Genomic DNA, 27,294 nt, shown 5'->3' on the forward strand with positions numbered 1-27,294 from the left:
TCTCATTCTTATTTTATTCACATGCTTGTTTTTAATGCAATATTTCGCCTACATTTCTGTTACCTTGTGGTTGATGTGTTGAAATGCTTGTGCCGAACTAACCCCCCCACTTCTCTTTCGTGTCATTTCTTAATAGCATCCTCTCTATTATTCCCTCTAGTGTTTGAACAGATATATTATTGTAAATGTCCGCCTCACGAGCCACAATGCAGCCTAGTTTGGTGAATGCGGGTCGCTTTCTCTCACCAGTGGGCTGAAGAGCATGAAGGGTCCTCAAACCCTTCGGCAGAATGTGCCCTCTTCCTTTATTCTCTTTCTCTGCTCTTATATGCTGCCTGCTCAAGGATCCACTTCAATCCTGTACAATACTCTATTAAAACCAGACTGGCAATTATAGCTCTGACGTTCGGCTGCATAAGCAGCAGCTCACTGGCTATAATTGCAGTTTTTAAAGTTATTGTGGCAACAGCGGCTTTGTTTGTAAAGACATCAGAACAAGGGTTATAAGCTGTGAAATATATTCTGATATTATGATGTTCTACCTAAATATATTTATATAAAAACACTAAGGCAGGCAGTGACTAATCTTTTTTGTTTGTTTGTTTGTTTGTTTGTTTGTTTTTTTTGCAGAAATGAAACAAGTTTGAGTGGTCTGATATGGCTTGATTAATAGCATGAGTTGGGGTGAGGTTACCTGTTTGGTCTAAGGATGGGAAACAAGACTGTTTGGGAGACTTGTTTGGAAAGAAAAAATATTGATTCCACTTCATGCCCTTAGTGGGGACGCAGTTGTTATTTTAATATTTGGCATCAGTTCAAGTTCGAATGAATACTAGATTTGTGTTGAAATAGCTATACAGTTATTTTACCTATCTGTACAATTACTCACAATTCCCCCAAACTACTGCTAAATCGAGGCCTGTGGTGTGAATGTATCCTATACCCCTTTGACAGATTGTTAAAATTACTCATGCAGACACTGAATACAAGAATACTGTTCCCATTGACTTTCTTTTTTTAAAGCGCAGATACAAACAGTGTGAGACTGGTATTAACTGGGGCGCTGCAGAGCCTAAAGACTTTTTTGTTTTGTGTGTGCATGCTTACATGTTTGTCTAGGTGTACAGTGGGTACGGAGTCTCACTGTGGCCAGATGTCCCAACTTTATGTGAAGGGTGTGTGTCTGTGTGAGCTGGATCAATTATCATGTAATCAGCTTTAATCTTCCAGACAGCCTGCATGCACTCAGCCAATATGCCCTGTGATGCAAACATATATTACATTTTATTACCCTCTAATATGCCATCAATTTGTGGCCTAATTTTTTTCTATCATTATTTCTTATTCTTGAATTTCAATTAGCCAAGATAGAAAGCACTTGCTGACATTCAAACAAGCCTTGCCATACAAGTTAGAGGTACGCAGTATTGCACACGTCGCAGTCAAAGCTTATGAGCCTGTGCAATATGTCATGACGCACCTCTTATGAGAATACAAAAGCTGCTTGATTTATGACGCCTCACTGCCCATCCGTGTGATGTCAATGTCTAATGCATTGGCTCATAAACGTGTATAGGAAATGGCTAGTGATACAATAAAAGGAATTTCTGAATTTTTGTTTTATCAGACACCTCTAAATTGTCATATACTTCATGCATTATCAACATATATTGTCCAGTTCTAGTAAAAAAAACAAAAACAAATTGGGTTAAAAAGTAATGGATGCTTCCCTCACAATATTTTTCAAATTTACCAACCACCCCTTTTTGACCATACCGCTCTAAAGTGCTAAAAGCAAAGGCAGGCCATCTTTTTTGTGCAGACCTCTCAGTCTCTTTTAATGTGTTTTGAAACCTTCTGCAGACGGCAATTGTCCAAACTGCAACATGCAGCAACTTCACAATCATGTTTACCTGACACTAATGGCAGAACTTGGTTAATAACTTAATGCAGTGAAATATTTTTTTTTTTTTTTTTTTTTTTTAACCAGCTATCTCTTTTGACGTAAAATAGCAATTGACCAATAAATTATATAAACTCAGTTAAGCCACTGCAGCGCTGGAAAGCATACAAAGAAAAAAAAAAAGAAAGAAAAGCAGCCTCTACCCAGCCTTTTAGACTTGAGCGGCACCCAGCACTCTGAGGGTTAAAGCAGAACTGCAGTGAGTCCTACTGCAGTGTCTAAAGCATTTGGCTGATCGCAACAGTACATCAAGAGAGGAAAAAAATCTAAATGGTTCTTCTTTTTTTTTTTTTTTTCTTCCAAAAATCCTTTTATTGCATTTGTAACATTTGGCACAGTACAAATTCATGGTGCTTTTACAAGATAAACCTGCAAAGATCAACATTGACCTTTTTCTTTTCTGTTTTTTAAAGAAAGACTTCTCAGTATAAATGTTTTTTTTTTTTTTTTTTTTTTTGTATTTTTCACTGCATTCTCTGTAGCATTTAGAAATCACAGAATGCCCTTTTTAAACAAGACTACCCTCATTTCTTAAATTCAGTACAGCGTCTTAAAACAACTCATCTTTTAAATAGGAGTTATAAGTTAGAAAATAGTTTCAATTTATTATTTTTTAATATAATCTGCTTTTCTATTACCAGCCCATGGTAGTTCAGTTTTTCCATATATATTTATTTATAAGCATGTACAACAAGAATCAGTCTTTTGGAATTGCACTCTGTACAAAAAAAGTAGTTCCTGTCTGTCTTTTTTTTTCTCTTTTGTGCATTCTATTGCATGTTTTATGCTGGGGTGAGGGTGGGCTTATAAGGGAAAGAGAGGGTCATTTGACTGAGGTTTTGATTTGTTGGGGGGCAGATTATATTTGAGTCTCTTGTACTTTCTCCTTGGTGTGAGTTTTTATGACAAGGGCCTCAGGAGTAGCTGTGATAGCAGTGGGCAAGGTTCGAGGCAGAGAATTTCCAATGCTGTTGCTTTCTGTCCATTTGGCACCATGGCCTGGTGGCTTGTAAGTGTTGTATTTGGGCTTCAGGGTGCTGTAGTCGATCTTCTGTGGGCTGTAGTCCATCTTGTGAGGACTGTAATCCATTTTGGACTTGTGGGGGCTGAAGTCACAACTGACATATTCCGCTTTGAGGGGGCTGTACTCTGCCTTGAAAGCACTGTAGTCAGGTTTGAAAAGGCTACAGTCTGTCTTGAAGGGGCTGTAATCGGATTTGGGCTTGGGCATACTGTAGTCAGTTTTCGATTTCGGAACACCATACTCTGGTTTGAATGGGCTGAAGTCTGGTTTAGAAGTATGAGATTTGTAGTCAGGTTTGTGAGTACTATATCCAGCATTGTAGGGACTCTGCTCAGGTTTTTTGTGTATGTGGTAATCCGGCAATGACTTGTGTGAATAGTCCGTCAGTTTGTGAGAGCTGTATTCCAGAGTAGGTTGGTACATATAGTCTGTTTTAGGTTTGTAGTTGTTGTAGTCTGACTTGGGTTTGTGGATGCTGAAATCTTGCTTGGACTTATGGGTACTGTATTCTGGATTTGGTTTGTAGCTGTAGTCAGATTTGTTGTAGTCCCGTTTGTAAATACTGTTATGATCCCTTATCTCTGGTAGAGTCAGTGCCCCCTCCCCTGCTATACTGGCAGCAGATGCTGGTGGTGGCAATTCCTCTTCTACCGGAATAATCTCCACAGTTCTGGCTGCAGCCACCGTGCTCCTCTGCTGATGCCTCTTTCGTAGTTTATAAAATACAATTAGCATGATTGCAGCTAGCAAGGTTACTGCCACAAAACAACCGATAATGATCTTTGTTGTCTTCATCACCTCATCCAGACTGGTACTGGCTGGGTTGGGCGGCTTTCCTGTCGTCACTTTTGAGCCAGGTACAACAGATGGGCGACTTGGGGGAGTGTCGGTGCTCTGGAGCAGGACTGTAGGCGTTGAGATAAAAACCGGCTGAAAGACGGATGGCGAGGCCGTGGTAGTGGTGCTGGCGCCTGCTGTAGTCGTGGTGGTTTTGGGCTTGGGCATTTCAGATGTGGGGTTCAGTACCTCCACTGTGACAGTGGTGAAGTAACTAAGGTTGGATGTGTTGAGTTCAGCCGCACTTACGTTTAAATAGGCTGAAGCGTTGGAATTTCCGGCGGCATTGGACACCATGCAGGTATACATACCCGTGTCACCTGCTAGCACATTTGAAAAGTTCAAAGTCCCATCATTTAGCACGGTTATCCGTGGGTGGCTTGATGCATGAGTTAAAACCGTCCCATTTGGTAGGAGCCATCGCACGGCAGACATGGCCGCTGTTCGACATCGCAATTCTGCCACGCGTTCAGCAGAAATATTCAGGTCTCTCGGGGCATCAGCAATAAAAGGGGCAGAGCACTGCATTGCCCCGGTGTCACCCCGGTCTAGCTCAACCAACTGGCGGCCTCTCATGTGTGCAGGGGAGTGACAACGCCCACAGCATGTCGAGTTGGTGGGTATGTACTCACGTAGCCAACGTGCTAGCCAGAGTGAGTCACACCCGCAGTTCCAGGGGTTATGGTGGAGGTGAAGTTCCACCAGGTACTTCAGTGGGGTAAAGAGGTCATGGGGCAGTGAGCTTAGATTGTTATGGGCCAAATTCAGTTCCACCAACGAGGCCAGGTCATCAAATGCATTTCGCTCAATTAGCCCTATTTGAGAGTTCATGATCCATAACTTTTTGAGCGAAGACAGTCCTCTGAATGAACCTGGTTTGATCTCAGGAAAAAGGTTCTCTGAGATTTCCAGCTCTTCCAACCCAACCAGAGGCGTCAGGTTGGGCATCTCTCCTCGAACATTGCACACTGCCAGGTTGAGGTACTTGAGGTTGACTAGACCCTCAAAGGCCCCATCCGAGATGTACTCTAGTTTTCTCAGTTCACCTAGATCCAATCTCATTAGGGATGGCACTCTGTTAAATGCATATGATGGGATGCTTTCAATGGGGTTATTTCTCAGCCACAGCTCTCGCAGCTTGGACAGATACTCAAATGCCCCACTTGGCACCACTGTCAACCTGTTATCAAATAGTTCCAGTGTATTGAGATTGGTCAGCCCACTGAAGGCACCCACTTCAATCTGTCTAATGGCGTTGCGACCCAGCTGCAGTACCTCCAAGTGATGGAGGTTGCGGAAAGAGTCGGCCTGTACAGCCTCGATGGCGTTCTCCATCAGGTTTAGGTGCCGCGTGTTGCTGGGTATTCCTGGTGGCACACGAGTGAGCCCACGTCTGGTGCACACCACCTTGCTGAGCTGGTTGTTGCAGGAGCAATCAGTCGGGCAGCCCTGGGGCCCTGCCGCGGCCGCCACCTCCACACACGCTTGAACCATGAGGAACAGGACACAGAGCAGGGCGGCTTTCCTGGCTCGACGCACAGCTACCCGCCCCAGGAGACTCATGATGTGGCACATTCATAATTCAGCATCGTCTGGGGGGGGCGTGGGGTGATGATGGTGGTTGGGGAGAGGGGGTAGAAAGCGGGGGGGAAGGGGGAGGGGTTCACCTCTGACTAATGAAGCCCTACCCTGGGTTAAACAACACTCTAGATTGTTTTTCCATTTACTGAACTGGAGGCTAAACGTTGAGTGACAAGTACTCAAGTAAAGAGGGAGAAGTGAAAAGCCAAGGAATAATGGATTAAATAAAACAGGGGACTATATTTTATGTATAAAAATGTTTTGAAAGGCTCAACACCTACCTCAAAGGTTTTATACGTCCAAATTTTGCAATCACAAAATAGTTTTTTTCCTCAAATTCTTATATTCCCAGGATAAGCAAAGCCTTCTCTTTTTTCATTTGTCAGAAAACAAGAGGTGAATGCCAAAATGGCCCCTAATAAATCCACAGAGAAGCATCCGAGGAGATGTGTAGTGGCTCTGCAGGGCCTCAGAGCTTTAGGCAAGAGTACCAATCCAGATTGGCTCCTATAGAAGCGCGCTCACTCTCGCACTATCCACAGATGCTTGTCCTTGGATACCTCCGCTTGACGCTGCTACTAAATGCCTGTGTCTCCATAGAGGACCGCTCACACATGCTAAACCAGAGTAGGGGGAGGAAAAAAAGGGAGGGGTAGTTAGAGGGGGGAAAGAGAGAGGAATAAGAAAGAGAAATCCAGTCTTTTCAAATGTTCGTCTATGCTTTTGTTTAATAATAATAAAAGTGCCCCTCCAATGTTTCCACTCACTTTACTTTGTCCGTCTCCCTCTCTCTCAGTATGTTTTGTCCGCTCGATTTGTCAGCACCTTGTCCAGCTGAAAAGACTGTGACACTGCGGTCATTAGCGCATTTCTTTCCTTAAGTAGCTCCGGGTTCCATCTCCGTACATGCGCTCGCACACAGCGAAGGCTGCAGGGTTCTTTCTGCACGCTTCCAATTATCCTTATTATTTTCTGTAAGAAGTTGATGATGAGAGTCCAGGGAAGGTGTAAAGGGAGGTACCAGTGCACAGGCAGCTCCGTAAGAAGGCTTGTTCACTGGAGAGAGATCGCTCTCTCTCTGCCTCGTTCTCCTTCGCTCTCTCCTGCTTTCGAGCGTGCTCTCTCACTCCCTGGAATGAGAGGGAAAAAAAGAGTGTTTCTCCCCCCTCTCTGTGACGTTGTGTTGATCAGAGAAGTATCCGTATAGTGCTGCAGTACCCTGAGCTCAGTGCAGAGTTGGAGCTCTCAGCTTTGTCAGCGGCACAGCTGTCCAGCTCAAGCTGGTGGACGAGCGCTGAGGCAAGGGAAAAGTGGCTCCCCATGGCAACATCTTTCCTTGCTGCCTCCTTTCTTTCCTTTTTATTTTTAACCTCGCCGGCCCCGGGTTAGTCCTTCCCGCCGCTGTGCACTGATGTTTTTTGCTGTGTTCTGTGGTGCAGTAGCAGGCACCCGGGACGCAGGCTTACTTGCCTGCTCTTCTTTTTGTCCTTCAATGAAAACGTGAATGTACTGCTGACGCATCACACTCCAAGCAGTGCATTGGTTTGATGCATTGGTTTTAGTACGTTAGCTCATCCGTATCCGCCCCCTCCTCCTCTCTCTCTCTCGCTCTCTCTTTCTCTCTTTCTCTCTCTCTCTCTGTTTCTCTTTCTCTCTCTCTCGCTGTCTCTCTCATTTCTCCTCTCTCTCTCTGTCTTATCTCTCCTCTCTCTCTCTCCCCCATATTTTTCCCTCTCTCCCTGTCTTTTTCCCTCTCTCTTCAAGGTTTTCGTATTTTGTAGATCTGTTTAGAGTTGTCTGCAGTCTGGCAGCGAACCTCTGCGATTTGGTGCTGGTTGCTGCTTTTTCTCAGATAAACACAGTCCGATTGATGAATGATTTTATTCTGTCCTCCACACTCCCCGCTGGGATTCTCTTAATGCTGTTCAAGCCTCAACACCCCCCACCCCCAACCCCGTCTTCTCTTGAGTTGATGCGGTGAGGTAAAGTGATTTGTGTGGTCTGACCCTACACTTGGTCAGTGAGACTTCTCTGTTGACTGAACCTTGTGGGAGCGAGTGCCGCTACTGGTCGACTGGTGTTCTTAGTCCACAGGAAATCATGGGAGGGGTGTTGGACAGCTCAGCGTGTGTGCTGCCAAAGGCTATTGCTCTCTTCAGATGGATTAAGCCTCCTCTAGATGCGGTAGAGGGAGTCTCTGTACTGTGCAAAGCTGGGCCTGTGGTGTGAGGACACTTTCTCACTTTCTCCTCTCTTTTATCCTCCCTTCCAAGATTAAAATATCTCCCCTGTCATGCAGTGGGAGCTAAGATGGTCCCCGCACGAAGAGAATAGGACTCACCATTTTAAACCATTTCCTCTACGGAGAGAGCTGTTAAGGAGTGCTCTTTTAAGGCATGGTCCTGTAATCACTCTCTCAAACCTTGGGCATGTTGGCTTTTGGCCAGTGTTAGCCAGCAGGTGAAAGGTACTTTAAAGAGGTTGTAAGACTTGATTTTCCTGCTAAGACAAAAACTGAGATCAAGCACCCTGCAATAAAGCAATAAAGCTTATCTGGAGAGAAGATCTCAAAGAAATAGCATAGGACAACGCCTTGCCCTCACACATCTACAGGATGCAATAGCCCTCCCCCCAAAAACACACACACCCTCCTTCCTTTCCCCCTGACTCAAGTCACTGAAAGTTCTCCAAGAAGTATAATGTATCTGGTGTATCTATTGTTTATTCCTTTCATGTTTGGTATCATTTTAAATGTCTCAGTGCGATTGGTAAAATGGTCTCAATTTCACAGCAGTCACTGGTATTATGAAGAAGATTGAAAACTAAGGAGAATTCTGTCCTCCTTTTGGGTGGTGTCACTTGTGAAAACCCACTCCTCTCCCCCCAAAACAGGTGTTGGTGTAATAAAAATTTACAATCCTTTTGTTCTGGTCTTGGTATATAAGGTAAAGTGCAAAGCAGTCAGGGGGGATTTTCTGTAGCCAGAAGCCCCCACACAGTGGTGGACAAGTGTCTTCAAACACTAATCCACCACTGTGTGCATGTGCATTTTAGTTGATGTTATGATGTAATATGTATTATTTCTGAATTGGCTTCTAACTGTCCAACTATGAAATTGACATGATACATTTTTACTTGACAAATAAAATGTTATATTTGATTTACTCTGGATTCTTCTGAAATCATTATGACCAGTAGATTATGGAGTCCGTCATTTCCGTAAATCTGCGTCAGGACAGGCCAAGCCAGAGAGCCCCATGAAAGGAGCATATTGGCACATCATGGGACTTTTTGAGTTTGTCTGTTATTGAATTAGCAAGTTGCAGTATCGTGACTAAGAAAACTGTATTTTTGTATGAACAAGCATGTGGCGGTTCGACTCAAATGCATTAGTTAACTCTGCATCCTCTGACTAGATCATAAACTGGCGAATTTATGTCCGTGAGAACGCAGTCGGCCGATGTGAATTTCTCTAAGCGATGATGAGACCGTAATGAACGAATAATTGAAATTATGAGATACCCAGAATAATCAAAAATCAAAATTAATACATAACAAATGATTAATTTCCAATTGGGAACAAAACCTGAGAATAATAATCATTTAAAATTGGAGTCAGATTAAACGAGTGAAATTAAGTGAACTTCACAGATGCGCTGAAAAGGCATACACGCGTTAACCTTCGCCCGGGCCGTCGGATTCCGTTTTTGGGCCGATGCAGGGTTCCTTACAAAGTGGTGACATTCCCTCCGTGATCTTCCATATCCTGTTGGCGAGTGTCTTTTCAGCGGAAAATTGGGATTTGCAACAAGCAAGGTTTGATCTTCTTCTTTCTTCAGCTGTTGTGGTAAGTCCATTCTTATTTGCCTTTTAGAAGTGTTGAGGGAAAGATAGACGCATCCCATATAGACGCATTTGTAGAATGGGTCGGCATACCCATATTAAGACCGGAGACCGAAATCCGGTGGGGCTGGAGAATTAGACAACCACATTTTATCAGGGACATGATAGCGGCAGCGTAGATGAGGAATGATATCCCTTGCTTTAACTTTGAAGATCTCCTTGTTTGCCTACGCAACAAGAGATTAACCTTAAATTGGAATAACATAATCCAAATTTTATTCTGGTATTCAACAGAGGGCTGTAAATTAAAACCTAAATTCTGAGGTAAAGAATGCCCAGCAACATGTTTATTTGCTTTGCTGTAACAACGTTGCAACATTGAAAATAAGCAAATGGTCACGTTAACTTGTGAAAAATCTTGTGATTGGATAAACCAAAATAGAACAAGGAACAAAATCTCTCACTGTAATCCTTTGTGTGTGAAATGTAAAGCTGGACAAAACAGAGTAGTGAAACTAAAAATTTTCAAAAGAAAAGATTTGGTTGAAATTTTGTCTCAGTCCTGGAGAACTGCTGCCATGCAGAAGTCCTAGAGACTGCAATTGGGAAAATACACTAAATGTTAAAACTGATGTACATAATGATAATTATGATGTCAATGAGAAGCTTGTAGCCGAGCCTGAGGGTTTCACCCATTCAGAGGACATGCTCAGCTTGTCTTTGTTTCATAAAAGAAATTTTGCCAACGAATAAGGTGAATTACATCACTATACTTTGAAATTGTTCAAGAGGTGCTAAGAAGGTTTACGACTGATGTCACAAATGGTGTAAACAGCACTGTTTAAGGCTCAGTCTTATAAAACATATCTTTTACCTTGGTCTTATTTAAAATGACTGCACTCTTGTATGTTGTTCAGTGTCTCAAAAGAAACTGAAAAAACAAACAGACCAAAAATTAATCTTTGTACTCTCAATCAGACCTGTGTTTGTCCAACCTTTCTTTTCATATCCAAATAGATTCTCAGAAGAATGTAATTGATTACATCTTAGTCCAAAAATAAGAAAATTGTGTCCAATTTTATATTGTAGTCACAAAAATCTTAAATGAATTGAGCAATGATTTGACCCAATATTCACAGCATCAAAGTCTAGAACTGGTTTCCAGTTTGTCTTGTTGCTGTGAACACAATGCAGTGCAATCACAGCTGTAGCTGCAAGGCCAAATGCCTTCTGAAAGATCAGTGAGGTGATAACAAATCACTCTGACCCTCTTGAGACCAGCAAATAAAATTGTTTTTAATTTATACTATTTTAATATAATATAATTGATATTATAATCACATTATGATATATATTATATTATAATGGCCAGGAATGGCCTTTAATCTCATGATGATTCAAGCAATGGTATGGGAGAAAGAGTTTTGGAGAAGAGCAGAAGGAATTAGAATGTAGTAAGGTGGAACCAGAATGTAGACAGAAGTTGGGAGCACTATCAGTGCTGGAAGAATTATAAGGAATCAATGGAAGGATTCAAATTTGTAATTGTGTTAGACACATTGTTCTCATAGAACACACATTCTAGTTGTTTGTGCTACTATATGTGCACCTAGACTAGTTGAGTTTATTCTTTAAAACTAAGACTGCTTTACTGTAAGCGATGCGTGACACACTTAGGTTTAAGGTTGTAGATGCTATGCATTCTAGACCATGTGTCTTGTGTAAGTTGGAATAACTGTAGTACTAAAATTGTACAACAATTTCAAGTTGTATGTGTGTCTATGTTGAATTTGTTTGTCTCCTGAGTGGATCACTCAGCTATCTTCCGTATAGCTGCAGTTACACCATGTACAGGAGCATAGAATTGCCATAAGGCTACAATGTGCTTCACAATTGCATTAAATAAGTTGTTAGGAAAGAAAAATGGAAGGAAGAAATCAAATTAATGAGAAATAACTTCTTTATCTTCTATCTGTGCAAGAATCTTTAATGAGAAAAATTACAACGCCCAGTATTTATTAACTAAAACGATCAACCTGATTGTCATGTTTTGAATAGGCTAAATCCATTCAAGATCTAAACATGATTTAAAACTTGATTCTATTGATCTGTAACCCAGTGACAAGGGGAGGTACAAGTTTTGATTTTCCTTTGCAACAAAACCACAAACAAAGTGGACAAGTGTTAGCAAACTCCTCTCTGGGAGCACTAGATCATATGGGATCTGATCAGGGAAGTTATTTTACTGGACATGTAATTAAAGTTGCGTGAAATGGTAATATCAGGCAGAAACTCTTCTGTTTTTACAGACCACAGAGGTCCAAATGGTCAAGTATTTGAATGGCACCATAAATACCAATTGTTAAACAAACAGCACAACACCACAAATGGTGATCTGGTGCCCTAATCACAGATCTGGCTAGTGTGAGATTCCCCCAGGAGACCCGGGTGTCATAATCCTCACAACACAACAGACTGTGTAAGCACAGCTGCAACAGCAACTCAAGGTGCAAGATTCTCTGACAATGCTTAAAAACCAGCAGTCAGATCTGACCACTAACACTCAGTTTATCTGGCCTTTTCCTTTGCAGAAACATAATCATAATAATGATCTATGAATTTGTAAACTAAAAAAAATTTTCTTCTAATGGCATAAAATCTTAACAGATTAAAGCCATCCGCAACAGCTGTCTGGATAAGACCATTCAAGAAAATTAAGATGGCACCATCTATCTTAATGCAATTTGTTTAAAGGTTCAAGATCAACTGTTTTTTCTGTGTGTCTGTTTCCCTTTCAGACTGACAGCTGCCATTTTTAGGGCCAGATTCCACAAGGGTATCTGGTCCCACCTGCATTTAGCCAGGACACAACTTTACTTGCAGAAGATGGGTGTGTAGAAACTTCAAGAGGCCATTCAAACCTCATTGCACTCATAGATACATGGCCTCCCAGTGTAGAACTGGAACTAAATTATGCAACACAAATCATGGTAGGATAAACACCACCCATCTTCTACACAAACATACAGAACACACACCCTACTACAAATGCACAACATCTCCACCTGGCATAGATCATAAGACTATCCAGGCTAAAATTTTTCACATAATGCAAATTTAGCATACATCATTCACCTTCATACATATAGGACAAGAGAAATTATTGCCATAATTTCTTTTCTTTTTAATTGTGTCAATTTTAAGGTGTTATGGAAACACTGTAATATGCAGGACATGTGCATGGCTTTAGTCACACATCAATTAATAGAATTTCTGATCATTCAAATTCCAAATTCCAAATCTAAATGAGACCTATTCAGTAATGCAACTGGTCTCTTTAGACAAAATGGTTATTATGTCCAGTCCTTGGCATTGTTGCAAACTAGGAGGGCCCCCTAGTTTACAACATATGACTAATGACAAATTTGACTAAACAGTTAGAACTGAAATGCAGGCATTTCTGTCAATCTGTTACATAATTTCCAGTCAGACCTGTATTCTTGAGTGTGACTTAGCCTGCACATCAAATGCACAGATGATGGTTGTAAAAGCCAAACAAGAGATTTCAAATCTCTGTTTCAGTAAATCTCATTCTCTAATTGACTTGATTGAAACCTTAGTTTTGCATTAAGGATTTGCAGTTAAAACAACTATTATAGACAGTTTTATAATTGTAATTATGAAATTGTGTATTTCTATGTTTAAGTATGTGATATATTTAATTATGCATACCACTGGTAAATATACTAGTTATTTCGACTCTTTGCTACTTTCCTTTAACTCATCCAGACCAAGTCTAAATTCCACTATCATATCACAGTGATAGTGAAGAATCTGGTGATTAGAATGAGACCTGCTCACTAAAGATAGGACTCTGAAAAGGAGACCTTGTTTACCATTCGCACTTTTGACATGTTCATCATGTGTTATTTGGTGTTATTCTGTTTTCCAACAGCCCTTTTTCTCATCTTACAATAATATCAAATTCATTAGTGTTCAAGTATTGCATGATCATCCAAAAGTTGTTCAGGTGTCCTGCACGCAATGGAGCATCATCAGTGAAATGAATCCTTCACCCATGGACATTTGACCTGCCCGGCAACGAAACCTTCTACTTGAAGGTAACCGAGGACTTCTCACAGGATCAATTAAACCTGGGGCGGACACAGATGCTTCCGTAAAGTGTAATGAGACTTTCCTGACACGTTCTGCTCATGCTGACCAACACAACAGACTTGGTACAACCAGTCATTCTACAGACAGAATACCACCACAGCCAAGTGCAGGTGGAAACAAACCTGACCAAGAGGATCGCAGACATCATGTCCAGCTGCTGCAGCATCCACTCACCGCAGTATACCCACACCTAAAGGGACTGTGTGTCACAGAGATGCATTCTGCAGTACTTTCATCTTAATGTTCAACCTGCCTTAATGTTGTTATTTCAGGTGACGACTTGACTCCTGCACCCATCGACTGGTGCTGCTAAGTGCCAGCCTATGAACACTCTGAAAACAACACCCAATATATGGAAGCAGGAAATGTCCAAAAGTGGCCCCTCAGGACTGATCGGAATTTGCCCCAAGGGGCCAGGGGCGGAACTGTAAGACTTGATTTTCCTGCTAAGACAAAAACTGAGATCAAGCACCCTGCAATAAAGCAATAAAGCTTATCTGGAGAGAAGATCTCAAAGAAATAGCATAGGACAACGCCTTGCCCTCACACATCTACAGGATGCAATAGCCCTCCCCCCAAAAACACACACACCCTCCTTCCTTTCCCCCTGACTCAAGTCACTGAAAGTTCTCCAAGAAGTATAATGTATCTGGTGTATCTATTGTTTATTCCTTTCATGTTTGGTATCATTTTAAATGTCTCAGTGCGATTGGTAAAATGGTCTCAATTTCACAGCAGTCACTGGTATTATGAAGAAGATTGAAAACTAAGGAGAATTCTGTCCTCCTTTTGGGTGGTGTCACTTGTGAAAACCCACTCCTCTCCCCCCAAAACAGGTGTTGGTGTAATAAAAATTTACAATCCTTTTGTTCTGGTCTTGGTATATAAGGTAAAGTGCAAAGCAGTCAGGGGGGATTTTCTGTAGCCAGAAGCCCCCACACAGTGGTGGACAAGTGTCTTCAAACACTAATCCACCACTGTGTGCATGTGCATTTTAGTTGATGTTATGATGTAATATGTATTATTTCTGAATTGGCTTCTAACTGTCCAACTATGAAATTGACATGATACATTTTTACTTGACAAATAAAATGTTATATTTGATTTACTCTGGATTCTTCTGAAATCATTATGACCAGTAGATTATGGAGTCCGTCATTTCCGTAAATCTGCGTCAGGACAGGCCAAGCCAGAGAGCCCCATGAAAGGAGCATATTGGCACATCATGGGACTTTTTGAGTTTGTCTGTTATTGAATTAGCAAGTTGCAGTATCGTGACTAAGAAAACTGTATTTTTGTATGAACAAGCATGTGGCGGTTCGACTCAAATGCATTAGTTAACTCTGCATCCTCTGACTAGATCATAAACTGGCGAATTTATGTCCGTGAGAACGCAGTCGGCCGATGTGAATTTCTCTAAGCGATGATGAGACCGTAATGAACGAATAATTGAAATTATGAGATACCCAGAATAATCAAAAATCAAAATTAATACATAACAAATGATTAATTTCCAATTGGGAACAAAACCTGAGAATAATAATCATTTAAAATTGGAGTCAGATTAAACGAGTGAAATTAAGTGAACTTCACAGATGCGCTGAAAAGGCATACACGCGTTAACCTTCGCCCGGGCCGTCGGATTCCGTTTTTGGGCCGATGCAGGGTTCCTTACAAGGTGCTTTCAGAAAGGTTTCATCTCACGCTTGTAACAGCAGATGTCATAGAATTGAACAGCAGTGCTAAACAGCACGGCACCCCGGGCAACCGATGGCTGGCATTTTGACACGCCACTGTGTATGTGTGACAGTGAGAGTGTGATTGTGAAGGTCTTTGTGAATGACACCCATAGCTTGTGGGAATGCCTGGATATGAAGTAGGACACATTGAGGGATTTGTGACCCGTTTGCATAAAGTGAAAAGGGACATTCAAATGTGTACACATGTGACCCACAGGCTAACCCTATTGTGAATTATGACCAATGTGTGCTAGAGTGTGTAACGTATATTTGTTTGTGTCCATGGACTACACACCTCTGAGTGTGAGACTGTGGGTGGCCGTTGGCAGGCCTCCACCATCATTTGGGCCATTCCACTCTCTCTCTGTGACGCTGACCCAGAACACCATGCGTATAGTGGGGACGCCCAACCCCCAACCCCTCAAACCCTAGGCCTTCTGGAATGATTTTATGCAGGCGGAGAGGGCCCAGCTTGCCAGCTCAACCCGCCCCAGGCTGAGGGACGCAGGGAGAGGTCTGCTCGGTATCAGCACCAGCGACCCAGTTTGACGGGTTGGGTCTTGTCAGTAAGTGGGCGAGCAAGGGCAGGATGGCAGCCTCGGGGTTTGCCAGTCTATCTGGGATATAGGGTCTGCTGCATGTAGGTCAGCCTGCTTCCCTCGTCCAATTCGCTGGTGAGGACCAATGCCATCCCAGCGATATTTGTGCTTACTGTACTTGTGCGAGCAGTGCGTACAGTCTTTCAAAGCATGTGTATAGAAGGTGGGAAACGTTTTACATAGTTTATTGAAAAAGTGGTATTCATCTACATTTAACCCACAATTTTAAAAATAAATTGATAAAGATGCACAGAAAAGTATGACCTGATTTCATTGTTTGATTACCATAAATCCAGTAGTGCCTTTTGTATGTAACACGCAAATGTTAGACATTGTGAAACTATATATCAAGTTAATGTTATTGCAAAGAAAAAGTTTTGTCTTTTTAATATTTACTCTTCAAGTTTTAGCCAATGTGTGCTGGTGGTGTTTCAGAAGAGAAATAGTTTCCATAATTGACTCAAGTCTGGTATGGAACATGCACTGTACTCAATCCAATTAATTCCTGATGGATAAACATTATGTTCTTTTTTCATTATTTGAAGCCTAGGGCAGGTGGAAATACTGTCATTTCACCTAACACTTTTGACCTTGAGTAGTGTAGGGTGATCAGACATTTTCAATTCGATTTCAATTTCTAGGAATTAATTCTAGAAGAGATTAGTCACTACACTAACATGGGCTCTCTGCATTCACATCATATTGTCCAACCGTGAACAGCTGTTAGAAAACACATGCAACAAGATTGAGGTTTATCTATCATTTCACTTTGCTATCATCATGACTTTCCTTGTTTCATCCTCTCTTCACTTTCTATCTGTTACAGTCTTTGTTTCCCTCCATGGTCTCTCTCCTTCTCACAGTCCCCTTACTCTGTTTTAACCATCTGTAATATAATATTTGAGGGCCAGTGGATGTTTAATGATATTTGTCTTGGTTGTTTTTCCTGTGATGGATTGGCTGAGCTCAAGACAATTCACTCCAAAGGGATGGAGAGAGTGTCATCCCTTCTGCTCCAGCACTCTTTTAATGACTATTGTTTGCAAACTAATGACCTTCATTAAACCTCTCTATGTCTATTAGAATGTTCCAGCCCAGATTAAACGCTTATGGGGTTATTTTAAATAGATAGATCACCCAAAAATGAAAATTCTAGTCATTTACTCTATTTTTATTCCAAACCCATGTGACTTTCTTTCAAAGAGTACAAAAGGAGAAATTTCAAAACTGTGCTGATTGAAATTACAAGATTGACTGAAGCTTTCAAACTTCAAGTAAGGAGGCAATAGCACCACAAAAACTTGTCCGTATGACTTGTGTGCTATAAACATTCTGAAACCATACATTAGCATTGTATGAGAAACATCTAGCTCTCTTTTGCACATTTATGAGAGAAGTACAAATGTTCGAAATGTGAATGATCATTATCTGTTGCAGTCGTTAATGCAGCAAGCATTGGCCAGTCACCCTGATGTAAATGAATATTCATAATTTTTCCCTAGCAATTTTGAGAGATTTTGTCAATAATAATGATGTTTTAGAGTTTCAGAATAGCTTCTTGTTTTGTTCCAAACTTATCTTAACTGACAGCTTACATACTTCTGTGGGTATATGGAAGGTGCCACACATCAAAAATGACTGACTCTCTTCTTTTAATGAGATATACACAGCTGAGTTAAATTTTTTGTTCTCTGGTGGTTCTTCAGGCCTGATATAGAGTATTCATTAGCAGAGGAGGATGAGAACCCTGAGTCCTTAACTGCATATTAAATGGCCTTTTTTTAACGTTCACACTGAAATGGAGGATTCACTGAAGGGTAAAACAATGTCATTATTGAGTGCCAAACTGTGTTGTTCCTTAAAACGCAATATGTGGTGTAGATAAAGATCATTTAAGGACATGTGCACACTGAACGATTGATGAATGAGAATGAATAAAATATGTTTTGAAGACTGGAAAAATCTGAAAATGAAGCAGGAATACAGCAAATCGAATTTCCAAAAGTGCAACTCATTTGGGTCCAGTTGCACCAAGATTAGCTACTTATGAATGTAACAAATGGATTTTTTTTTTCTCAAATTTTTTACATTGAGTGTCCCCTTCACTAACTCATACTACTTTTTTTTTTTTTTTCTTTTTTTTTTTTCCCCTTACACCCTTCCATCCTCATTCAAATCAGTGAGTTTGCGGTAGGAAACCTTAGTGTGTTGGCATGTTTAGGTAGCTATGATTTCATTATTAAAGTCTTCACCCACCCACTTAGAGTGAACATGCTTAAGAGCCATATCAGCCTTGCAAATGTCTGATTAAAGTAGTTCAGTTGATTTGCACCATAGTTTGGCTGTACAAACTGTATGACAAAGTTCAGGACCCAACCTTTTCAGGAATGTTAAAAGGTCATTTAAAATAATTTTCAAACAGGGCATGGCTTTGCATTTTCATTGGCCAGGCTTGCTTAGCATTCTAGAACACTCAGTGCTCATTTCCACTGAGCTGTATACCACACAGCATCTGTAAAAGCCTCTTTCTGAGTCTGTTTGGGGCTCTGTGTATATAAAACTTCTAAGACTATCAAGTCATTCTTGCAATTTTGAGACGGCCTCCCTATGCTAGCCAGCTAGATAATGTTACCTTGGTGACAAGTTTAAATAAGCAGGATTCACAGCACTAGTGTTCAGTGCAGAAACATTCAGTTAGAGAAAACCAAATGTTAAATTTGCAAAGAAAAACAGAATTTATTTACTTTGTGCTTAGTCAATAGCATTATCAAGTAAAGATCTAAACTTTTATGGCAAATTTAAAATATTATTCTCAATTTATCATTCTCAGTACCTACTGATTGTGATTTAAATTTCATTCATTGTCAAATCTTCTGGGGAAAAAAAAATGCTCCTATGAGGTCACTTAAAGGCCATCTCGGCTTCATCGTCAGTGAGATATCAACCATCTCTGCTGCCAGAAGCTCAGGGGCTTTGAGGAACGAGCTTTTGGCGTAATATTTCACAGGGGTTTTATATTGGGGTACATAATGGAGCCTAATATATTCCAATGGCACCATTAAGCTGTAGAGTTACAGGAAGATTGAGGTCTGTTAGATTTAAACGAACAATATGCCCACAGCCTTTCTAGACATGAGGGAGAGAGAGAAAGGTGCACAGGCCTACAGGCAGAGGTAATAAGAGTCTGGCAATCTAATGCATGGGAAATTATATCCACTCAGAAAAGGCAAATCAAGGTGAGTTTTTACAGTGTTGGAAAATATGGATCCTCTATGGAAAGACTTACGCTGCCTTGCTAGCTTTGTGTGTGTATCCCACAGTCAAAGTTTCCTTTGACTTAGTGATATGCGGTGATTACTTTTTTTAGCTAGGGTCTCAATTTCTTTCTGTCACTCAAGCTAACAGTGTGTTAACTTACTTTGTGAACTTAGTTCATAACCATTAATACCGTTAAAGTATGTTTTATAAGTATAGTATGAATGTGGGTAGTATGAATAAAATTCTGACGTACTATATCCGCCTACTGTTTTTCGAATATTACGCATTCGGACATACTACTCTGTTTGTGTACTGTTTTTCACGTACTGTATAGAGGTTTCAGATGGTTTCAGACGCAGCATAATTGTCTGATCTTGTGTGCATCGGCATTGAAATATTCTAATGCTAGGTTTATCTAATGTTAGCTGATCTTTCCTACATGGTTTTGAATATGCAGCACAGCTGTACCATTGCTAAGATGGGGGGAGGGGGGCAGTGGGTTGTGGAGAAAGCTAAAGGGGTCCTGGGGAATATGATGGAAAGCTCTAGAATAAATCCCCTTAAACTGTGGGTTGTGACCTTTCTTAAATGTGTTTTGTGTTGCGGTGCAGTATGGGATTTCCCAAAGGTGACTGCCTGCTGTATGCAGGGAACACATTCAAAGCCCAGCTCAAAACAGTGGCCACTCCTCACTCCGGCTAGAGTTGAGCCTTGTTCTCAAAACCTTCCAACGATGTGGAGAGTGAGCGATTGATGACATGGTGCGAGGAAACAAAGAATCCACTGGCTGATGTCCCGTCTGTTTTTCCATGTGAAGCCCTGCTAATACAAGTAAATTTGTTAGACCTTATTTTGAAAATCCTCTCTATGTATGCATGTGTGCTTGTTTTATTTATTTATTTTTTAAAAACCAGGCATGCAGATTTAAAAATCCATGCGTGGGCTGATCTTTGAAAACCAGTGGGAAAGAAATTAATAATAATTTTGGAAAAAAGATCTTAGAGTTGCCTGTGACTTAAAAACATTAATTATAGACATTCAGCATTACAGTATAACTAAAAGCTATCAATTTCATTTATTAGGCTTAAAAAAACTTTTAATTTCAGTGAACTTAAAAACAATCTTCACATAAACCCATTATAATAAATGTTAAAATTTAAAATTATAATAAACAGTTCACATTTCTCACTGCATAAATTATAAATTAAATATAGATTAATCCTTATTAAAGCTACAGTTTTCTGTTACCTTTGTTCTTTGATTAACATTAATGACAGACATCACATCAATTGGTTTATTAGGCTGCTGTGATTTTAAGAACTGCCGCTGCTAAACATGACGCGGATCCGACGCGCATCTCATTTTCTCAAAACTCTTTAAGTTCAATTAAGACGTTATTTAACTTATTTAACACTGCTCTTATGAGGATACTCGACAAAACGGGCATTTTGGCATAATTCTGTTATTGTTTGTTCAGTGGTTGGAATGGTTTCAAAGTTTAATTTGCGTGAATAAGAACATGATCATGTAATGTAATGCTAGCCAGATTATGACAGAAAAATGGATGCTGTTTTAGTTGCGTTAAATATTAACGCGTTAAACTGGGGAAATTTTATATATATATATATATATATATATATATATATATATATATATATATATATATATATATATATATATACACACACACACATATACACATACATACACACATACACACACTTTTCGTTAGTAGGGCGTTTTTGATATGTAGTAGCTCTGCACTGCTCTTGTGTGGTTTCCGCATAATATAGTGCTTTAAGGGGAGCTTGTTTTAAAATTGAGATGTTCTCGCTGAGGGCTAGATCAGTGTCCTTCATGCACCAGCCCTGAGTGGCATGCTGTTTTTATTTTAGTTGTTTTTTGTTTTTTTTATTCCTCTCTTCTAGCATATAGGGACGTAGGCTTCACTCATCCTGACAGAGCTACTGAGTAGCATGGTTTTAAATATTTTATGATGAAACACATGAGCCTCTGGCCCACACACATTCAGACACGTGTGCTGTCATACAACATCATGTTTGTCTAAAGGGATCCCTACTACAGGAAATTCCTGCATAATTCCTGTTAATGTCATCTCTAGTCTCATTTGTTTAGTAGGGTAAAGTGATTTAAGAAACTAAGAAGCTATGCACAGTTTTGTCAGATGACTATATTTAGAAAGTCCCTATAATGATACAACTTTTTTTTTGTTTTTTAACAAAAAGCTGGGGGGAAGACGGTGTCAGCTCAATAGTTTTCTTTTCTAGTAGTAGTAATAATAAAAGTTAATTTATTATTATTATTATTATTATTATTATTATTATTATTAGTTTTATTATTGTTATTAAATTTTATTATGCATTAGCACAACTCTTCCTGCTGGTCTTGCATTTTCTCCCCCTTTTTCAAATGAATTTTGTAGTCCCATATGCAGGTCATCCCAACTTGGATCTCTTTCTGTGGTGAAAGACTTGTCTGCAGGCAGTGCGTGTTCTCTCTCTTCTTCAACCTTCCGCTAAGAAACAGACAGAACATCAGACAGGACAAGGAAACACTGAAATGAGGGAAGAAAAGGAGGGGGGTTTGAGGGGGGTTGTAAGTGAGGGAGTGAAAGAGTAAACTCCACTCATTCCCAGAGCTGCTGACGACAGGGCCTACGTCACTTCATATATCTCTCTCACTTGCACACACACACTTATTCTCCCTCACGCACCACACAAGCGTAGCTCTGTGCCCTCCAGCTGAAAGGTTTATATAAGATCCATTTTGGACTTGAGAGAGAATAGCATAAAACTAGAGCATATTACCTCACTGTCTTACCAGTGGCAGGTACAAAGTTGCAGTTAATTCCACAGTGAGCAATTATTGAGGTATCGACTTAACTATTCTTCAATGTGCTGGGAGTACAGGTGATGATTGCAACTTTTTGATATTAAAAAAAAAAATACTTCCAAAAAAAAAAAAAAAAAAAAAACCTCCTGTCTTATCGTTATTCGCAGAGATGGCTATATTTGTTTGCCACAAACTGATGAAAAGGAAAAAAACACCCACATTTTACCTGTCAAGCTTGTCTGAGGGTGAATGCTTAAGATAGTCATCAGGGCTTCTTTTCTTATTGTAAATTTTGAACATTTCTTTATGCAGTTGTCAGAAACCAAGGAGCCATGTAATTACCTAAGTTTCTTACATGTCTAAAAGCAGCATCAGATACTGGTTTTGCCCCTATCTAGTAGTTTGAGATTTAAACTCATCTTTTGTTTATTGAAGTTTGAGTCCAGAAACATACTAATACTTCGCAAGGAACGAAAACCCAGAGGCAAATGCTTCACCAATGCGTTGCAGGCATGTGGTCTTGTTATGCATAGTTTAAATTTATTCTTGAAAAAGGAATTCAAGGACATCTTGCAGTGTGACGTTGGTTGTCTTTTTCAGGCTGAAGCTGCTGTTCTGCATAATTGGAACTGGGTCTTCATTCAAGTACACATTCAAAAACAATTTCGTCATTAACATTTAAAAAAAACCCTCTCTTTATTAAGTGCATTTACATGTGCTTTAAAAGTTTGATTTCAGTTGGACTAAAATAGTAATTAGCCTTTTTAAAATGTCAATCAAATGCTTTAGCCAGACTGAAATTCGACAAGTCCGTTTTTTGCCAATTTTGACGAAGAGACCCAAGATAACGTGATTATGTATGCTTTTGTCCAGCATGAATGCACATTAATTATACCATAATTGGTCTCAGTATTGTACTCATGATCTAAAAGACAGATGAAGCTTGACGTGTTTTTAATCCTTCAGATATTCAGTTATTTTGTCATGTAAAGCTGTGGTCACATTAGCAAAGTTATGGTGAAAACTAGCAAGCTAAAAAGGCTGTCTATTGTCAATTCTGTAGCGATGTAAGAAGCACTGCTCACACATTTCTCTTTCAAACCAAGCAGCTGTCAGTTGATTAATGTGGAAAATTAACAACTGGACCCAATTGCAAAACTGCATGGGGAAATTATTCGCCCTCAAGTGAAATTCCCAATCATTTATCAATCATATGATTTATTTTCAAATAGTTTGATTTTGCCCACAAAAATTCGCTGAACGATGGTAAATGTGACCCTATCTTAAGTTTGAAGAGAGATCCCAATTAACAATCCTAATTCACTTCCTTATATAGATTGTAAATTTGGATTTCAGTCGTCTTGGTTATTGTGGTTTGTGACTGAAGAAAGCAAGCAGCTGTGAAAGTACGGTGTGTTGCATGAAATGAACAATAAAAGGTTGATCACGTCTTCAGCACACATCAGTGACCCTCGATTGCATAAACCTTGATAACGTTGGCGCAATGTTACATAACAGTAACCACTCAGCGCTGGCTTCTGCTTACCAATAAGCACACAACTCTCAAAGCCACTGGCATAAATGCTGACGGGGCCTTCACTTCACGGCTGATTTTTCACCAGCACAGCTTCTGCTTTAGATGTCTGCTCAGACCTAAGTTTGCAGCAGACTCCTTATTCGACCCCTTCCCACTCGTTTTCTCTCTCATCCTCCTCCTGTTTCGCACTTTCCCTTCCCGTGCGGCCCGTGTGCGTTTCTTAGAAGTGTAATTCTGACTCAATCTCAGTTAAGCCCTGTTTTCTACTGGATAACGGAACGTATGGCTGTGTAACTGACTCCCGTTCCTTCAGCTTCTTCATGCACTTCATTGTATCTCAGTATTGGATCTCTGTCTCTCTCCTCTCTCCTGACCTTCTTTGACTTTATCTGCTCCTCTTTCCCTGATTTGACATTCATAATGTGTCTATGTTCAGGCAGACTGCCTCTTTCTGGCTGATTAGTAGCATCTGTGCGTCCTGGAGTCTTAAGGGGGGCAAAAAGATATGGGATTTAAGAGAAAAGAGTGAACATTTTCTCCTTAAAGTCTCTTTCTGCTGCCTCTTTCTCATTATAAAGCTGTTGGAGGCACATCCTTGATTTGTTTTGAAGTCAGTCGTTTAGACCGTATTTTGGAGAGTTTCCAGATTTTTGTTTTTTGCTGCCCAAACTTGTAATTGACTAACAGGTTGTCATTGGGACTTTGTTGTCGTTTTGTCATTTCCGGCAGCATTCTAATGTGCCATCAGTATTTTGAGTTCTGCCTCTAGAAGGCCAGAAACATATTCAGTTATTTATTTGCAGACACAAATGGTTGGTCATATATTGAAAGTGTACAGTATACTTGTGCTTATTTAGCATCAGTGAGGCAGTAACAGTGTACATTTTCAGATCTTAATGGAAATGTTAGAAAAATGTTCTTTTTTTTTTCCATAAGTTCTGGGGACATTCAGAATGTCCAGATTAAAGGATTAGTTCACTTCTGAATGAAAATTTCCTGATAATTTACTCACCCCCCATGTCATCCAAGATATTCATGTCTTTCTTTCTTCAGTCAAGAAGAAATTAAGGTTTTTGAGGAAAACATTCCAGGATTCTTCTCCATATAGTGGACTTCAGTGGGGTTCACCGGGTGGAAGGTCCAAATTACAGTTTCAGTGCAGCTTCAAAGGGCTCTACGCGATCCCAGGTGAGGAATAAGGGTCTTGTCTAGCGAAACGATCTTAAAATTGGATATACTTTTTAACCACAAATGCTTGTCTTGCACTGCTCTGCGATGCGCCACACATTACGTTGAAAGGTCATGCGTGACGTAGGCAGAAGTACAGCGGTAGGGTGAAAAACTTCATCTAATTTTCTCCAACAACTTCAAAATCGTCCAATATCATTGTTTTACCTTTTTTTTTTTTTTTGTGAAGGGCGTTTGGCTTAATCTTTGCACGTTCACTTTGTAGACGCTGGATCAGTACTTCCACCTACGTCACACATGACCTTTGTAACGTGATTACATCATGCGTGTGGATCGCAGAGCTAGTGCAAGATGAGCATTTGTGGTTAAAAGGTATATAAATTTATAATTTTTAGAAAATGACCAATCGTTTTGCTAGACAAGACCCTTATTCCTCGTCTGGGATCATGTAGAGCCCTTTTAAGCTGCACTGAAACTGCAATTTGGACCTTCAGCCCCGTGAACCCCACTGAAGTCCAATGTATGGAGATATATTGAGATATACTTAATTTCTTTTCGATTGAAAAAAGAACAGGATGTGAACATCTTGGATGACATGGGGGTGAGTAAATTATCAGGAAATTTTCATTCAGAAATGAACTAATCTTTAACATTTTCAGAACATTTTTTTCTTTTATACAAATATGCTGAAAATGCATTAGCATTATGGATGTTTTATTAAAACTACTACATTTTGCTCAACATGAGACCCTCCCCCCAAAAAAATCCTGGTGACATTCAAAACGTCCAGGTTTGTTTTCAGAATGTTTTTCCCTGTTTATACAAAAATTCTGAAAATGCATTTGCATTTCTAACATTCCATTAACCTTTGTAGAAGTTCTTAGAACATTTTGTGTTAGCTGAGAACAAACTCCAGTACAATAGTTATTAGTCAATATTATGTTGCCACAGCCACCATATTTAACGTTAGACTACATATATTGTTCTGGGCCTAAAGGAGAAGATGTGGCATTTCTTTATTTCTGGTTCAGGCAGAGACCTCAGTTGATCTTGGGTCAAGTGGGCCATATGTACATTAAGAGTGCCCAGACCGAGAGACAGTTGCACTGTAATTTCATTTGTACACTGCATCCCAGGCATATTTGATTAGAGAGTAAAGAAACGGTCGGTCATAGTTTGTGTGTGTCTCTCACTCTAGACACCATTCACAGTTCAGTGTGTTCACAGCTCTGCAATACCCGAGTATTGAATTGAATAGACTGACATTTGAAATGTTACACAACATCTCTTAAGAGCTTTTTGTCCTTTAGGAGTCAATACTGATTGAATGGTAATGACTGGCCTTTGCTGGGCTGTTTAGACTGGCTGTGGATGTAAAACTCATCTACTTTTTCTCAATTGCAGTGGTTCTACACCATCTCCTCTTTTTGACACTATACTTGCTCTTGGAAATGCAAAAACTGAGTTGTTGTAAAAACTGAGAGCATATTCCCTGAATGTATCATGGGGCCAAAGGCCATTCCAAGACAAATGGAAATTCACTGGCATATTCCAGCTCATTAATTTGGTCAATTGCTTTGTACAAGATATATGTGCTTCAGTGTCTAGTTTTGAGTCAGACACTTTACTCTTGGGTGGACTATTTCATGTAGCTTCTTTTTTTTTTTTTTTTTTTTTTTCTAAATTTCACTTTCATATAATGTGGAGATGAGACAATGGTGGTAATATCAGTAGGAAATAACATGAAACGGACTTACATCATCCACATGAGGACCACAGTTCAATGCGTTTCAACTAATGACCCATAACTGACTTTTAAAATGTATTTTATTTCATTTTAAATTTAGTGTGGTTTTTTTTTTTTTTTTTTCCCCGGCTAAGTTCGTCTGTGCCGTGTTTATCTTTGTGGCAGGTCTTTTTGGCTTATCACTCCATGCCTTGGGGGCTCGACTCCAACCTAATGACAGACACTGAAAAATGACATGCGATTCTCAACCCCCAGCCCTCCTCCTCCCATCCCTTGTTCTCTGTTTTGTCCCATTCTCGTTTGGCTGTCAGTGTGGGATGGGCAGAAATGGCCTTTTGAGTGACACTGGTTGGCACATCATTTTGAGTGTTGGTGGGAATGGGAGCTCTAGATAAATGGTGATGCTTCCCATGATTGCCTGCCGCTTCCAATCACCCCTCCCTCCGACGCACTCGGGAAAAGCCAAATAACAGCTGTGCTCAATGAGAAATGTCAGCCTGATGTTAAGGATACATTTTTTTTTTTTTTTTTTTTTTTTTTTTTTTTTTACACTTGACTCCTTTTTATGTGTTTGTTTTGCTGATTTTATAGTCTACATTATCACAGAGAATTAACATGCTTGGAAACAATCCACCTCATAGCACTTCATGACTTTCTAATACACAGCTACATGGCAAATGAAGTGTAAAGCTATGTGGTCTGAATGTCTTCTAACTTTTACAACATTTTCAGGCACTCATATCTCTTTTTGATAACCTGAAGGCCATGAGAGCTGCCTTTGTCTGTCTTTTTACGTGGCTGGATTACCTTGACCCAGGAATGGGCTTTAAATGTCTTTCATCATGATCTGTGTATGTCTCGATGATGGATCTCTCTCTGTGTGTGTGTTGACGTGATTAGAATGTGCTACTTTTGGGAATAACGTGGTTTAATGCAGTTTCAAATCATT

At 40.1% G+C, this 27,294-nt stretch overlaps 2 protein-coding genes across 2 annotated transcripts in view; one reads left to right on the top strand and one right to left on the bottom strand.

Annotated features, from left to right (window-relative positions):
• The window catches only part of snd1 (staphylococcal nuclease and tudor domain containing 1), a 179,029-nt gene that overhangs the window by 93,281 nt on the left and 58,454 nt on the right, over positions 1 to 27,294 (top strand). The window lies entirely within an intron of this gene.
• lrrc4.1 (leucine rich repeat containing 4.1) lies at positions 628 to 7,065 on the bottom strand. Its single transcript, XM_051892315.1, has 2 exons — positions 6,173 to 7,065; positions 628 to 6,022 (listed from the first exon to the last, which is right to left on the bottom strand). Exon 2 carries the CDS (start codon positions 5,397 to 5,399, stop codon positions 2,823 to 2,825), a length of 2,577 nt encoding a protein of 858 aa, XP_051748275.1. The 5' UTR covers positions 5,400 to 6,022; positions 6,173 to 7,065; the 3' UTR covers positions 628 to 2,822.

The sequence above is a fragment of the Ctenopharyngodon idella genome, chromosome 4, assembly GCF_019924925.1.
Source record: "Ctenopharyngodon idella isolate HZGC_01 chromosome 4, HZGC01, whole genome shotgun sequence".
In the NCBI taxonomy this organism is placed as follows: domain Eukaryota; kingdom Metazoa; phylum Chordata; class Actinopteri; order Cypriniformes; family Xenocyprididae; genus Ctenopharyngodon; species Ctenopharyngodon idella.

Coding starts and splice junctions, on each gene's coding strand:
- lrrc4.1 (XM_051892315.1), bottom strand. CDS start 5,399: ATGTGCCACATCATGAGTCTCCTGGGGCGGGTAGCTGTGCGTCGAGCC.